Below are 15555 nucleotides of genomic sequence, written 5' to 3'. Positions count from 1 at the left end.
CACCAAAAGGAGAAAAAAGGGGTGCTTTCCTTTGCACACCTTACCTGGGACTCATACTTGAGCCTGCGACTGACCTCCTCCCGGAAGCCTGACAGGTTGGCGGGGCCCTCCCCGCAAGGGAACCTGGCCAGGATTTCTGTGGCATGGTCTCGCGGGAAGCCCTCTCCCCCTGCTGTGAGCGAGGAGGGGTCCACAAACTCGCTGAGAGCGCAGACATAGGCCTCACCGCGCAGCAGGGAGATGACAGACCAGGTGATGGGGGCCACGGCCGCGCGGCCCAAGATGGAGCTCAGGAGGAGGAAGGTGGGGGCAGCCGAGCAGTTCTTGGTTCTCCGGTACTGGCACTCGGTAACGAGGTTCCAGGTGTGGTTGTTGAGGATGACGCCGATGATGAAGAGTGCTAGGGCGGGTACACCGATGGCCGTCAGCCCGTACAGGTAGTTCCTGGCAGGTGAGCAAGGGCAGTGGAAAGCCACCACAGAGAACAGCTCCTGGCTGCCCACCGTGCCCAGTGCCACCAGCCCATTGAAAATCATCACGTCCTTGCTCTTGAAGAAAAGCGATAGGAAGCGGAAGTTCTCGGCGATCAGGGCTGCCATGGTGAGGGGTCGGCTGGAGGACTGGCTACAGGGGTGGAGACAGGCGGCGACAGGGGTCGACGGTGCCTGGTGAGACTAGCAAAGAGTACAGGCAGGTGGGCACCTGAGGGCAGGGCAGGGTCTTGTCATTCTATCACCCAGAGTGGCCGGCCTGGTACTCCCTGCGGAGAGCAGATAACGGATAAATGTTTGCCTCTGAGAATGGGGAGAGAGGGGATCTTGTGTGTTCAGACTGGTGAGAAGGGAAGGAGATGGGGAGCTCCCGGGCCTGGTGGGAATGATGGCAGCCACATTTCACTGATCTGTTAAGTGTCAGGTGCGTTACAGCCCTCGTTGCCCAGCACCATGACCCACACTGAGCTGTCATATCTCTCGTGTATAGAAGGTGGAGGATCCTGAAGGGGAGTGGCTTCGCAGGGCCACATAAGTGGCTGAGATCACACCTCAGGTCTATCTGCCTCCGTCGTCACTGAGGGTTGTGTTGCTACTGCAAGATTCTCTGGAGGTGGGGGGTTAGGAATGGCCCTGTGGCCTTGGGGAATGTGGGATGTTGACTGGCTTTCCCCCTGGGATTCCAGGCTGAGGGACCCAGGACTGTTTGGAGGGTGTGTCCTCCAAAGGGGTATAGAAGCTGGAGTGGGTTTCCTGGTGGATAAGGGACTTGGACTTGACCCTGTGATGTGGGGCAGGTGGAGGAAGGTAGTGAACCTGGTTCAGCATCCCTGGTGTCCGTAAGAACCGTTTCATCTTGGAGACCTCAGGCTCTGGACTGGTTTAGGACATCCTGACTCAACACCCTTCATGGCTTTTCTCTGGGCCTCAGTGTCCTCATCTACGAAAAGAGCATAAATCATTCTGGTCCTTGCTCCCTTAGGAATGCTGGAGGGGAGGAAGGGCATACACAATGCCTGCTAATTGTCCTGTAGGACACTTTGTCCCTCCATCGCTCTCACCCTGTGGAGCCTTCAGGGTGCTCCCAGGGGTGAGGCAGGGTGGGATGATTCTCCTTCCTGCAAAGATCAGGCAACTAAGGTCTAAAGAGGATAAAATACCTTGCTTGGGGTCATTCAAATGTGGAGGTGCTCAGGCGGGACTTTGACACAACCTCAGGAGGCCTAAAAATGGACCAGGGTGAGTCAAGCTAAGTGAGTCCTCCATGGCTCTGTGCCCATCTACGGGAGCCCTGGTGAACCTCCCCTTCCTCACCCACTGCCGTTCCCTATCCAGCAGCCTCCCAGCAGCCCTCTTGCACCAGGTCCCTGGACTCGGGGATCACACAGCTGCCAGGACAGGAAGCCTTGAAGCTAAGGCTCGGCCGGCCGTGCCTGCCACTGGCTCTGCCCCACTGGCTCTGCCCCACTGGCTCTGCCTTGGTCTGGGCTGCAGCAGCGCTGGCAGCCTGCCAGGAAGTGGTCGTGGCCTAGGCTCCAGGCTGGTCCCGCCCCAGCTGCCTTCCCAGGCTCCACCCACACAAGCCAGAAACAAGCCAGGGTGTGGCCTGGCCCCATGTGTCCCCTTCTCCCCATCCCTGGGGTGAAAAAAATCCATAGGCCAGGACGGGGGTGGGTAGATGTGCAAGAGGGCTTAGAGGGGATAAATGGTGATGGAAAAATAAAAATTTTAAAAATCCCATAGGCCAGAGGAAGCCAGGGTGTAGGGGACTGGTATGGGCAGCTAATTAATGTGAGGAGACTTGACCATATTTCCTACTATATGCCTTCTCTCTGCCCAGGTTGCCACATGGGCAGGGCAGAGCTGGCTGACCATGTGTTGGATGCCAGGAGATGGAGGCAGAGAGGGATCCAGCTCACAGCCCAGGGGCTCCAGTCTAACTCCCTGGAAAAGGGAGTAATATTGCTGGGGATGAATGGGTTAAAAGCAGCCCCTTCTCCCTCTCCCCCCTCCCCGCCCCCCCTTGGTTTCAAGGTTCCTAATGAGCTCTGTGGGAGGCCCTGGGTTTATAAACTTCAAAGTGGGGTATAAGATGCCTCAACACTGGTGGGCAGAGGCGGAACCAGGCCAGCTTCTGAGACTACTGCCCCCTTCCCCCCAGCTGGGAGTGAGACCTCCAGCAGCAGTCAGGACAGGGGTCAGGTGGCTGGGGGAGGGACAGGATTGGCCCCTGGCTAAGGGGGGGGGCGGGGGATGCCTCAGCTAGGGGCCTCTCTCCAGGACAATCCCTCTGGGCAGCCTCAGATTGGCCCTGCCCTGCTCTCCTGTCACCGGGCACACCCCAGGGAGGGGACCTTCCTTACCTGGGACCAGCGGCAGGCAGGCAGGCAGAGTGGCTTTGGCCTCCTTGTGGCTGGGCTCTCTGAGTGGCACTCAGACTTGGGAGCGTGGGGCCTGCTGGGGTGGGGCCGTTCCACCGAAGTGCCTTCTGTTGACCATGCCCTCCAAGAACTCTGTCTCACTTTCTTCTGCACAGCTGGGGGCGTCCTCAGGAAAGTTTAACTCCAAAAAGAGGAGGAAACAGCGGGATGGAGCTTGCACGCCAGTGAGTGGAAAACATCCCCGAGCCAGGCAGAGGAGGGCGGGCAGCAGAGGGCGGTGCGAGAGGAGAGGAAGTTGGGCTGCCTGTTGAGCAGCTCTTGGCCTGCGGCCTGAGCCTGGCTCTGCCTGCCTGCCTTCCCGAGGAAGAGAGCTGCTGCCGGAGCCCACCTGACAGTGCCCTACACCAGTGGGACTGGTTCAGGGCCAGGCCGGGGGCCTGTGGGAGAACTGGCCTGGGCCTGCCTTCCCAGCCAATTACAAGAGCAGCCCCTATGCTTGGCACCCTGCCCCCACCCTGGCTAGACAGAAGCTGCTGGGACAAAACCTTGGCAGGGCTAGGGGAGAGATGCCATCAGACTGAAGCTGACCCATCACAGGATATGCAAGGCTAGGCCTGCCCCCTGCCCACAGCCTCCACCCATTCCCACCCCTCTTCTGGCCCTTCTCCTTCAGGCACTGCCAGGACAAATCCTTCCATCCAGACTCCAGCTAACTCCTCAGTTACTGCTTCCGGTCTCAGAGGACTGGTGATAGAATTCTGGAGTCTAGGGACTCTCTGAGGCCCTGTGGGCAGAACTCTGACTGGTTGATGGAAATTACAAGGAGGCAGGCTTTTAAGAAAAGCCTCTATAACAGTGGTTCTCAACTACCCTAGTACCGCAACCCTTTAATACAGTTCCTCATGTTGCGGTGACCCCCAACCATAAAATTATTTTTGTTGCTACTTCATAACTGTAATTTTGCTACTGTTATGAATCGTCATGTAAATATCTGATATGCAGGATGTATTTTCATTGTTACAAATTGAACATAATTAAAGCATAGTGATTAATCACAAAGACAATATGTAATTATATATGTGTTTTCCAATGGTCTTAGGCGACCCCTGTGAAAGGGTCGTTCGACCCCCAAAGGGGTCGCGACCCACAGGTTGAGAACCGCTGTTCTATACTGATCAGAGATGCCCAGACTGTGCCAAAAAGTGGTCGTGAGCCCCCCATCTGTGGAGTGTGCGAGCTAAGGCTGAGAGCCATGAGTCAGAATTCTGCAGAGGAGAGAGTCTTGTCCAAGGACAGGCTGGATGATCAAGGGAAAGACCCCCAGCTCTGTAATGCTTGCGGTTCTGTCACAGTGGAACTGCTGAGTGACATGCTGGCCTCTGAGTTAGACTTGTCCATGTGCAGGAGTGAAGGGCAAGGGACCAGTGTTTGTTTTTCAGATCCTACCACGTGCCAAACACTGTTCCAGATTCTTCCTTCAAAGTTATCTCCCTTTATCCTCACCATCATCCGGGAAAGCAGATCTTTTAATGTCCATTCTACAGATGGACACACTGAGGCTTGGAGGGATTCGGTGACTTACCAGAGGTCCTACAGCTCTAGTATTTAAACCCACGTCTGCCTGACCCAAAGCTTTACTCTTAACATTTTTACTTCCCAATACCTCCTGGCTGGCTTTTCCCTCCCCCACCTCACCCCCAACACACACCTGATCTTTACTCATCTGAATCCTCTCCCTCATTCAGGGTCTAGACCAGCCGTGGGCAAACTACGGCCTGTGGGCCGGATCCGGCCCGTTTGAAATGAATAAAACTAAAAAAAAAAAAAAGAGACCATACCCTTTTATGTAATGACGTTTACTTTGAATTTATATTAGTTCACACAAACACTCCATCCATGCTTTTGTTCCGGCCCTCTGGTCCAGTTTAAGAACCCATTGTGGCCCTCGAGTCAAAAAGTTTGCCCACCCCTGGTCTAGACTCTAGATCAAGTCCCACATCCTGGAGGAGCCCTCCCACCCAGCTTGGCCTACAGGGTTGGCCCTCCTCCCAAACCATTAAAGGGAGGGAGACCAGGCTTCACACGTGGAAATAGAGAGAAGGGTGCATATAGAAGAATGGAAATTATTAAAACAATGTTGTAGGGCTCAAAATCAAAATGAATTCTTAGCCCAGCCGATGTGGCTCAGTGGTTGAGTGTCAACCTATGAACCAGGAGATCATGGTTCCATTCCTGGTCAGGGCACATGCCCGGTTGTGGGCTCAATTCCTGGGTTTCTATTTCTCTCTTCCTCTCTGAAATCGATACAAAGATATGTTAAAAAAAATGAATTCTTAGATGAGTAGGATTTGCATCTTTTTAAAAATATATATAATTCTTTATTGATTTCAGAGAAGAAGAGAGAGGGAAATAGAAACATCAATGATGAGAGAGAATCATTGACTGGCTGCCTCCTGCACGCTCCCTACTGGGGATTGAGCCTGCAACCCGTGTATGTGTCCTGGGCAGGAATCAAACCCGGGACCCTTCAGTCTGCAGGCTGATGCTCTGTCTACTGAGCTAAACCGGCCAGGGCAGGACTTGCATCTTAAAGATAGGTGAGGGGACAAGAAGCCCATCTTCTTGGCCCTGTTTCCTCCTCTTCAGCAAAGATGGCTGCAGTTCCTGATGTCCCTCCTCTCATGTCCAGGGGGACGAGGAGGTTACGCCCACAGGTTCAGAAATCAACAAACATGTCAGCCACACACACCGAGTGCCTGCCATATACCATGTCCTTTATACACTTCACTCATTTAATCTCACAACAACCTCGTGAGGGAGGCGCCCTCATCTCCATGGTACATAGGAGGAAACTGAGGCACAGAAATGAAGTAACCGGCCAAGGGACACAATTGGTAAGTGGTAGAGCCAGCTTCTGACCCCGTTCTGTCTCACTCTGGACTCTTGAGCTGTTTCCACTCCAGGCAGCCCCCTTCACCCCTGCACCCTCATCCCCACCTCAGGGCAGCGCCTCAAGCACTTTAGAGCCTCCACCCAGGAGGGGGGGGCCTTTGAGAAAACGGTAAGACTCAGCTTGTGTCCAACTGCCAAGCCCTGCGGGTGGCCTGATTTCCCCCGGATGTGATGGAGGTGTCAGTGAGAGGACCTTCACCATGAGAGGTGCTTTGGTCTGAATGTGCCCCCTCCAGGATTGATACGTTGAACCCCCCAAAGTGATGATATTAAGGGGCGGGGTCTCTGTGGAGCCCTCACGAATGGGACTAGTGCACTTATAAAAGAGGCTCTTCTGCTGTGTGAGGACAGTGAGAAGCCACTGGCTATGAGTCAGGAAGAGAGCCTTCACCAGAACGGGACCATGCCAGCAGCACCACGGTCTTGGCTTCCAGCCTCCAGAAGTGAGAAATAATTGTCCTTTGTGTATAACCTACCCAATCTGGGATATTTTGTTACAGCAGCCCAAACAGACTAAGACAGGAGGCCTTTGGTGTTAAATAAACATGCAGTCCACCATGACAATTGTCGCGTGACCTCCATGGTGACCACATACCCTGGCTTCTCCCTAACGGACCTAGATTCTGGCATCTTTTGTGTCACACAAGGTGTGACCCACCTTGGCTTGGTCAGCCTCACTCAGGAGACTGGCCAAACATCAGAGGACTGCTGTTTCATGAGACGGCTGGATGCCCGCTCACTCCCTGGGCCTTGAGCATACAGGAACGGAGATCTCAAAAAGTCACAGACAAACGTAGATGCTGGGGCAAGGTGTCTGTAGAACCTGAGTGCAGATCATGAACCAGAAATAAAGTGGCCTAGGAGGGAATGGGGAAGTGGGAGCCTGTCCCCTTCAAACCAATTTTGAACCTTTGACTAACACTGCTTGTGGCTCCACTGCCCACTTTTCTGGGGCCATCTAGGTGACAGCTGGAGGAGTGAGGTCCCCTTCCAACTCCAAATTTCCAGCCTCAAATGGGCAGGTGAATGCCTGGGCACATGGGTCTGCTCCAGGGGCCTACCGCCCAGCACCTGTAGCCTTCATTTTTCCATCTGGTTTGAGGTCAGATGGGCCGTGAGCTCAGACCCCCATTCCTGCCTCTTCATCTGGCCACAGCTCACACTTTGCTGAAGTAGGTGGCCACCTCCTTGCGTGGAAGCCGGGGGCCGCCCCCTGGCCAGCCATTGCCGATCAGGGGCTCCTCCTGGCCCAGCTTCAGGGGTGGCTTGCATTTGTGCCAGCTTGTGAGCAGCCTGTTCATGGCACCTTGATCGGTGATGCCTCGAAGCTTCTCCCTCTCTTCCTTGGCACCGTCAGTGGTAGCTGGGGCAGCTGAGCTAGCAGGGGCCATGGCCAGTGCCCCGTGGGTGTGACCCAGCTCCAGGTCATGGTTCATGGCCTCAAAGAACTGCTGGATACAGACCTTGGCGAAGGCCTTGGCATGCTCCGTGCATGTCTCATCGAAGAGCTTGCGCTCAATGTCAATATAGTGGGACCAGTACTTGCTTTTGAGGAAGGCGGCCTGTGTAAAGCAGGGTCGCACAGAGCGCACGACAAACGCCAGCAGTGTGGTCAGCAGCACGAAGGACCAGCCCAGTGCCTGCATGGGAGAGAAGAACGGGTCAACAGGCATTGCCCTCTGGCCTCCCAAGTCTGTCCGCACCCCCCATACCAGTCTCTATGTCAGGCCCTTTAGTGAAAAGAGCACCAATTGGACAAGCGACTTCACCTCTCGGCCTCTATTTACATGTCTGTAAAATAGGCACACATATACCCTTTTCATGAAAATCAGATCATGTGAAGAATATGCCCCATGTGTAGGCCTGGCACTCAGCAGGCAGGCGTTAACTAGGAAGACCCTGGAGTTAGGCTGCCTTGGGTTTGGATCCTGTCTCCACTACTTACTAGTTGACCAGGATAAGCTGACTTCTCCGTGCCTCGGTTTCCTCACCTATAAAATGGGTTGGTGATAGTTCCTATCTCATAGGATTGTTGTGTCTGGTACATAGTTGCTCAGTAACTGTTAGCCTCTATACTTATGTCAATAGGCCCTTGCCGACCAGGCCTCTTCCTTCAGGAAGCCTTCCCTGACCTCCCCAGGCCAAAGTGACCCTTCTTCCTCTGAGTTCCGTTTCCCTCCATTGGCTCCTGGTATTCTCTGCCATGCAGTCGCCAGCACTGAGTGCCTGCTCTCTGTGGGCTCTGAGCTGGGCCCTGGGGTCACAGATAAATCAGACAATCACTCAAACTCTTAGCTGAAGAGCTGTCACACGGCCCTAGGTGACTGGGAAAAGTGGAAGCTGGCTCTGTTCCACCAACAACTCCCTGTGGGGTCGGGTCAGGAAGCGCTCCCAACCTGTGCTTCAGAGTCAGCCCCAAGCTGCACAGAGAAGCATTTGGCCAGATCAGAAGCTGGGAGGAGAGCAAATCTAATGTCTATAATGGGTTTGGCAGGGCAGACATCCACTGGGGAGCTAGAGAGCATGTGCTTGGATAGAGGGGGGCAAGAGGGGGTACCCCTGTGCTGCTCCCTGAGGAAATGTGTGCCCTGTGGGGCCAAATCTCCTGAAGTTTCAAATAAAGCTGGAAATCTGCTTTTTATGTGAAAATTTCTACTTTTTTAGATGATGCCAACTAACTCTAAAAATGAATTTTAATTCAACCCCTGAAGGCCAAATGGAATATGTTATAGGCTAGGCAGCCTGTCCTCTGGGAGCCCTTTAGCTTGTGATGTGATCAGGTGGAGGGACAGCTGCCCCAGGCCCTGAGGCCAGGGATGGTGGAACAAGTGCCCACAGGAGAAGAGGCACAGGTTTGGGAGGGAAATGGAGTTTGTTTATTTATTTACTAGGAGCCTGGTGGTGCCTGACATTCATGAACTGGGGGGAAGGGGGTCCCTCAGCCTGGCCTGCGCCCTCTTGTAGTCTGGGACCCCTCTGGGAATGTCTGCCTGCTGGCTTAGGCCGCTCACTTAGCGCTGCTCACCAGACGTGAGCTCAGCTTCTGGCTGGGCAGCGCTCCCCCTGTGGGAACGCACTGACAAGCAGCTCCCTGGTGTTTAAGCATCTGCCCCATGGTGGTCAGTGTGTGTCATAGCGACTGGTTGTTCCACCATTCTGTCAATTTGCATATTAGGGTTTTATTATATAGGATTTTTAAAAATATATTTTTATTGGTATCAGAGAGGAAGGGAGAGGAAGAGAGATAGAAACATCAATGATGAGAGAGAATCATTGGTTGTGGAAGCAGAGTTTGGATCGGACACTCAGAGTGTGAGATTCACTTGGGGCTAGTGGTGATGCAGGCCTCCAGGAGAGAGTTCTGGGCAGGGTGTCTGGACTTGCCTGAGCAGAGTATACAAGTTTCTCTCTTCCTTGCAGGGCAGGCCCAGCCCCAGCCCCTTCCCTGACATCCCCTGGTCCACGGGCTACAATGGCACACTGCCCAGGCTGTCCTCCCCACACTGCGATGCCTGCAGGGAGGCCTGACGGGCTCTGATGGGTGAGTGCCCAGAGGGGCAGAGGAGTCGAGCTCTGGATTTTCTCAGTGGGCCCTCCAACCCTGTCTTCAGGGCACATCCCCACAGTGCATCTCCCTCCCCAAGAGGCAGCGGACCCTCAGCTCCCACTCCCCAAGCAGGGAGATACCAGCTGGGGGCATTTGCCAGGGAAATGTACCCAAATGGCTTAGCCTCTCACCAGCCTCACCACGGCCCAGCCTGGGAGAGGAAAAGGATGCAAATTCCCCCAGGTTCCAAGCCGGAGCTCAGGATGAGGCTATGGCACTGGCTGGGCCATTGGGTCTGCTCTGGGGACCTCAGGGTGGGAACAGGCCTCTGGACTGAAGTGGTCACAGCACTTTCCCCAGGTCGCCCCATCTGAAGAGACATGTGGCCTTCAGAAGCCCCTGCCTCTGTTCGGAAAATATGCCCCTGCCCCACAGAGCTCCATCTGAGGGGACCCAGTCTGTTGGAAAACATGACTGTTTCTGAGAAAGCCCCGTTTTGAGAGGTGGGGGGATTGGGTCCTTGCAGAGACCCAGGTCTGTGCAGGGAGACCCAGCCCGGGCCACTGTCCCCTCACCTGGGAGATGCAGCGCAGGTAGCGCACGGCCACCTCACGGGCCAGCAGCCAGTCGCCGTCGTAGATCTCCGGGCAGGGCACCCGGGCCAGCAGGCGGGCGAGCTCTGGCGGGGTAAGGCTGGGTGCCAGACTGCTGTTGCCCAGCACAGTCACGGGCACAGCGGTGCAGAAGGCACAGAGGAAGCACTTGCCATCCAGCAGCGTGACGGCCACCCAGACGACAGGCGCGATGAGGGCGCGCTGGGCCATGGAGCAGAACATGTAGCGCAGCACGGCGGGATCCTTTGCCCGGCGGCCTGGTGGCCGCTTCCACTCCTCAGCCAGCATGGACACGTTGTTGTTCAGGACCAGGCCCAGCAGGAACAGCACCAGGGGCGGCGCCAGCAGGATGCCAGCGCTGTAGGCTGCGTTGTAGCCGGGCAGGCAGGGGCAGTTAAAATCGAAGGCTGAGTATATCTGGGCGCTGGCCAGGGCCATGATGCCGCAGATGCCGTTCATGAAGGACTCCTGGTTGGACTGCAGGAACTGGAAGACCATCCGGAATTTGTCCATCGCGCCCCCCCACGGAGCCTGGCGGCCTCCTCCCACCTCACCGCTGCCTCAAGGATGGTTCTTGCAGCCCACGGTGCCCACTGGGTGCCCACCTCATGGCTGAGATGGGCAGAGCTCAGGGCAGTGGCTGAGGTCACTGTCTCTCTGAGAAACCTTCTCATTAGGTGCTGGCTGGGAGGCGCGAGGCGGCCAGGGCTGTGGGTGTAGCCAGGATTCTGCCCCTCCCTCCGGGCTCTCTCTCCACAGCCACCTCCGGCGCAGGGAAACCACCAGGGCCACACCCGATGGGGACCAGTTCTCTATGGGTGCGGGAGGAGGGCCAGGAGTGCAGACAGGCTGGGAAGACACTGTCTCCCGCAGGGTTGAAGTTTGGGACAATCCAGGGCTGCTGCAGAGGTCTGAGCTTCTGAACCGTGTCCCCTGGGCTCCAAGGAAGCATGTGACCCTCCTCCGGCCCTTCCATTGGGTCTTTTCTCCACGCTATGCCAGGGTCCCCCATCCGTTCAGACAATGATGGTACGATGATGCAGTGACGGCAATGGTAGTGGTGGCTGTAAGGGGGGTGATCATGGTGGTGCTGGGGAAGGCAGTGTTGGTGTTGGGGATGGTGCTGATGGAGGTGAAGGTGATGGCGGTGACGATGGCGGTGATGATGATGGTGGTGTGATAGCAGTAATGATAATGATGGCAGTAGTGATTCTGGTCACAGTGGGAGGGCAGCTCTAGTAATGGAGACAGTGCTAACGCGCAGCATGGCGTAGAGTAAAAAGCCCTGAATGTGGAGCCAGAGGATTTAAATCTGAGGTTGCTGGGTCTCCTCCCTCCTGGGCAGGGAGCTATAGCCTGTGAGCATAAGGCAGGTGCTTTTATGTCTGGTTTTCTTATGTCTCTGTGGGTGTCCGTGTTTGTAGATTATGGATGAAAAATCCTTTCCTGGCCCTGCCTCCTACTTCTACTCCCCCAGATTAAAAGATAAAGGGGTGGGGGGTGGGGTTTCATGCCTGAGCTCAGGCCCTCAAGCGTCTGTGGGAACCAGGCCAGGGCCCCTCCTATCAAAGTGGGGAGGAGTTTAAAGGGCTCCCTTTGATGCCCACCAGTTCTCCCAGAAGAGCAGGTCAGACCCAGCTCCAACCACATGGCTCCTGTCTCGGGTGAGAGGGTGGGGCCGGGGCTGACACAGAGCAAGAGGCTGGACAGGGTAGCTCTGTGCATCCCTGTGGGTGCCATGGGTGCTCTCGGTGCCTTTGGGCCTTGGGATCTGTGTATCTGCATGTGTGCATGTAACCACATTAGTGGTCTGTGCGTGTCTGTGTGACCAACAAGAACTTGCATTGACTGGGCTTTCCCTGTGTCAGGCCCTATGCCAGCACGTTAGAGGCATCGCCTTGTGAAATGCTCATAGAACCCTACGGAACAGGTGCTATTGTCCCCATTTTACAGAGGTGGGGACTGAGGCTCAGAGAGATTAAGTTAATAGCTAAAGCAGGGGTCCTCAAACTTTTTAAACAGGGGGCCAGCTCACTGTCCCTCAGACTGTTGGAGGGTAGGACTATAGTTTAAGAAAAAAACTATGAACAAATTCCTATGCACACTGCACATATCTTATTTTGAAATAAAAAAACAAAACAGGAACAAATACAATATTTGTATTTGCATGTGGCCTGCGGGCTGTAGTTTGAGGACCCCTGAGCTAAAGTGTACCCAGCGTGTAGGTGGAGGAGTGGGATTTGAGCCCAGCTTAGGTGGGCGTGGCGGTTGGAGAGGGGGCGGAAAAGTGTTTTCTGGTCTTTCTCTTCCAGCTGCATCAGTTCTCCTGGCCGACTGGTCCAGGTGGAAAAGGTCGTCACAAACAGGATGCGGGTGGAGAAGGATAGTGCTCTTCTCAGCCCTCTGGCTGGGCCTGCGGCAAATGGGGCCTCTAGGCTGGTGGCCTCTGGAAAACCCTTGTTGGGGGCTTCCCAGGGAGGACCCCCAGAGGGAGAGCAGGACGAGAGTGGGACGTGCCCTGGGCCCTTTGCCTCCTGTCCTGGCCCCCACCTCAGTGCTGAAGGAGTTAAGTGTCATGAAAAGCAGCATGCAAAGGGGCCGCTGGGGAGCGGGTGCTGGGCCTTTAGGAAAATGTCCCATTTGCGTAGGAGAGCACGAGTGTGTGGTGCTCCAGTGGGCACTGCTCTCCACCAGCGGCTGGAGGAGCACCCACAACTCTGCAGGTCTTGGCCCTTCCTCTCCTCACTCAAGCCTCTCTCATGCTTTTCATTCCTGCAGCTCAGGCATCCCAGCCACGTGGGTGAACCACAAGTTTCAGCCCTCCTCCTGAGCTAGCCTGCAAGCACTTTCTCATCACTGACTTCCTGCAGAATGAAGTCAAGGTCCAAACTTCCATGTCTCCCACCATCCTTCCCTCCTCACGCAGAACTGCATGGGCAACATGGGGGATTTAGACAAGCCACGCCCTCACGGCTAGTACATTTCTGCCTTGCCCGCTGGCCACTGTGTCTCCTACAAGAGAGGCTCTATGTACAGGGTAGGCACAGGAGGGCCATCACCCAGAGTGCGACGAGGCTTGGGGAATGAACTTGGGCACTCCGATGGCTGCTCCCCTGGGAGGGAGGGTCTTCAGATGCAGGTGGAAGCCTCCCACCTGTGTCCCTCTCTCCCAGGTGAGGTGGCACACGCTGCCCCAGGCATCTCTTTCTCACGGGATGTGAACAAATGATGGTGTGGACGGACATTAGCTAAGATTTGGGGTTTGAAACCATATCGTGTTTGGGGGCTAAAAAGGGTGGGGATGCATTTGAGGACCATCCATGGCAGAGGATCCCAAGAATGCGTCCCTGGTCCTCTTGGTGGACTTCATGTGGGGTCAGCTCCTCAGCTCTCCAGCCAAGGTCCTCACTTTAGCCAGGCTAGATTGCACACCCTTTCACTGGCTATTTTTTTCACTAGCTCATGTCCTATCTTCCCTTCCAGACTGGAAGCTCCATTAAGATAGGCCCATGTCTGTCCTGCTCTCGGACACTCTAGGCATTCCATCATTATTTGCTGAATGAATAAGTGAAACATGTGCGACCCCTTCCCCAACTCTTTGCCTTTATTCTTGCTGTTTCTTCCCTTGAGGTGCTCTTCCCCACCCCCACGTCTCTCTCTCCCTGTCCAAACCCTCCCCATCCTTCAAGACCCATTCAAATGCAGTCAGTCGCTCGGCCTGGAGTGTTATTCTACATGCTCAATCCCCATGGCACCTGACTTGCCTCTAGTCTATCATATCACTTACACCTTTTGCTGCGGATTATAATGATTCCTATACCCATCGCTGACTGTATCTCCATTAGACAGCGGGCTTTATCGTCTGTGTGTTCTCTCTTCCTTATTCCCTGGTACAGGATTGTCTATGTAGTTGGTGCTCTGTAAGTGCTCAGTATTAGAAGGCAAGAGTATTGATGACAGTCAGTGGCTTTTTACTGGTTCAGATGCTGCGTCCTTGCAGCCCAAAGTGAGGTCCCTGAGCCTCCTTTCCCCAGGCTGGGATCTCACCAGCCATGACTGGGCCATCTCCAAGCTTTCCCCACCCACTCCTCACCCAATCCCTGCTAACACTTTGCCTAAATCTTGCCCCACCTCAGTGCCATTTCTGATATTTGCATCGCCTGACCACAGCAGGGTAGGTTGGGGGAGGCTGAACTGCAGGGATTGTCTGGTCCTACAAGGTCCCTTGGCAAGAGGTCAGGAAAGCAGGTATAACTATCCTGATATGGAGGGGGCCAGGCTCTTGGGAGACATCCTGGGACTCCTGGACTACTCCTAGGGGGTCTGCACCATTTGTGCTAATGAAGGCAACAGTGGTGTGTGTGTGTGTGTGTGTGTGTGTGTGTGTGTGTGGTATGAGTGAGTCATTAGGGAGGAGCTCACAGGCTAGATCTTCCCCACCCCTTCCTGTTGGGGCCACCAAACACTGAGTGCCAATTTCCCCTTCACCCCCAGCAAGATAGAACCCTGATGTTTCAAGGGTTTTCATCCCGTAGCCAGACCCCACACCCACAGTTGGCCCAGAGTTTCTTAAACACTGGAACTTACACAATCTTCTTGTTCAACGTGGAGACGTCTAGGTCTGCCCCACCCTGGTTTGCCGATCTGGTCCTCACACCACACACCAGGGGAAATCCTCACCAGGGTGCCAGCTTCTTGCTGAGGGCCGTGGTAAGATAGCCTGAAGATACCTGAGGAAGGAGGCAGCCTTACATAGAGGTGCTGAGCTCAGGTGTCAGGCCGCAGGTGGGGGGGAAGGTGAGGAGTGGAAAGGTGAGGGAGGAAGCACCTGCTAACTGAAGGTGGGCAGAAAAGCTGGGCCGAGAAAGGAGCTGCATCTCAAAATGGGGTGCACCTTGAAGGGGGCTCAGCCTTGGTCTGCTAGAAACAGAATTGGTGGGGCTTTATCACCTGTGTATTCTGTCTTCCTTATTCCCTGGCACAGGGCTGTCTATGCTTTGAATAAAGCACTTTTGATATTTTTCTTGAAATTATTGTGTTTTCTTTGATTACAAAATCCGCATTAACCGGTTATGATTATCCCGCACTATTAACCGGTTAATGATTAATCCTCATTATTAACCGGTATCCCCATTATTAACCCGTATCCCAGGGCTCCCCCCTGCCTCTGGCTCGGTTCGGGTTCGGGCTGGCGGTGGGCGGCGGGTGCCTCCCGCGCGCTCCCCCAGGGCCATAGAGTCAGAGCTCCTGGCGGGGAAGCTCAGAGGCTCAGCCTGCCCGGCGGCGGAGTCCATCATCTTATCCGCTGAGCAGTTACTTCCGTTTCCCACTTCTCTGAAGTCTCCTTTTTTTTCTTGCCTTGTGACCTGGTTTTCACCCTCGTGACGGGGCTGGTCCACATTCTGCAAATATTTCCTGCCCCCGCGCCCTTCAGCGACACTCGTGGCTGCCGATCTGCTGGTGGGTCTCCACGGTGCGCTTCCCCACCAGCGCGGCCTCCACAGCCTTCTTCTCCACCTTCTCGCACAGCTTCCCCACCCGCTCCTCTGGCTCGGCCCCTGGGCTGCGGG

General features: G+C 55.0%; 3 protein-coding genes across 3 annotated transcripts in view; all 3 read right to left on the bottom strand.

Annotated features, from left to right (window-relative positions):
• The window catches only part of CALHM2 (calcium homeostasis modulator 2), a 7053-nt gene extending 3731 nt beyond the window's left edge, over nt 1-3322 (bottom strand). The window contains exons 1-2 of the mRNA XM_006756452.2: nt 2855-3322; nt 45-760 (exon numbers count right to left, since the gene is read on the bottom strand). Of these exons, the coding sequence (XP_006756515.1) occupies nt 45-599 (555 nt within the window). The 5' untranslated portion in view covers nt 600-760; nt 2855-3322. The remainder of the gene's footprint in view (nt 1-44; nt 761-2854) is intronic.
• Nucleotides 3323-6981: 3659 nt separating this feature from the next.
• Nucleotides 6982-10541, bottom strand: CALHM1 (calcium homeostasis modulator 1). The gene is made up of 2 exons (XM_006756451.2): nt 9947-10541; nt 6982-7464 (listed from the first exon to the last, which is right to left on the bottom strand). Exons 1-2 carry the CDS (start codon nt 10496-10498, stop codon nt 6982-6984), a joined length of 1035 nt encoding a protein of 344 aa, XP_006756514.1. The 5' UTR covers nt 10499-10541.
• Nucleotides 10542-15415: 4874 nt separating this feature from the next.
• Nucleotides 15416-15555, bottom strand: part of LOC102760988 (putative MORF4 family-associated protein 1-like protein UPP) — a 361-nt gene continuing 221 nt past the window's right edge. Inside the window, exon 2 of the mRNA XM_006756655.1 lies at nt 15416-15543. Within this exon, the coding sequence (XP_006756718.1) occupies nt 15416-15543 (128 nt within the window). The remainder of the gene's footprint in view (nt 15544-15555) is intronic.

This window comes from Myotis davidii, unplaced genomic scaffold, assembly GCF_000327345.1.
Source record: "Myotis davidii unplaced genomic scaffold, ASM32734v1 scaffold332, whole genome shotgun sequence".
Lineage (NCBI taxonomy): Eukaryota > Metazoa > Chordata > Mammalia > Chiroptera > Vespertilionidae > Myotis > Myotis davidii.
This window is presented reverse-complemented; position numbering and strand designations above follow the sequence as displayed.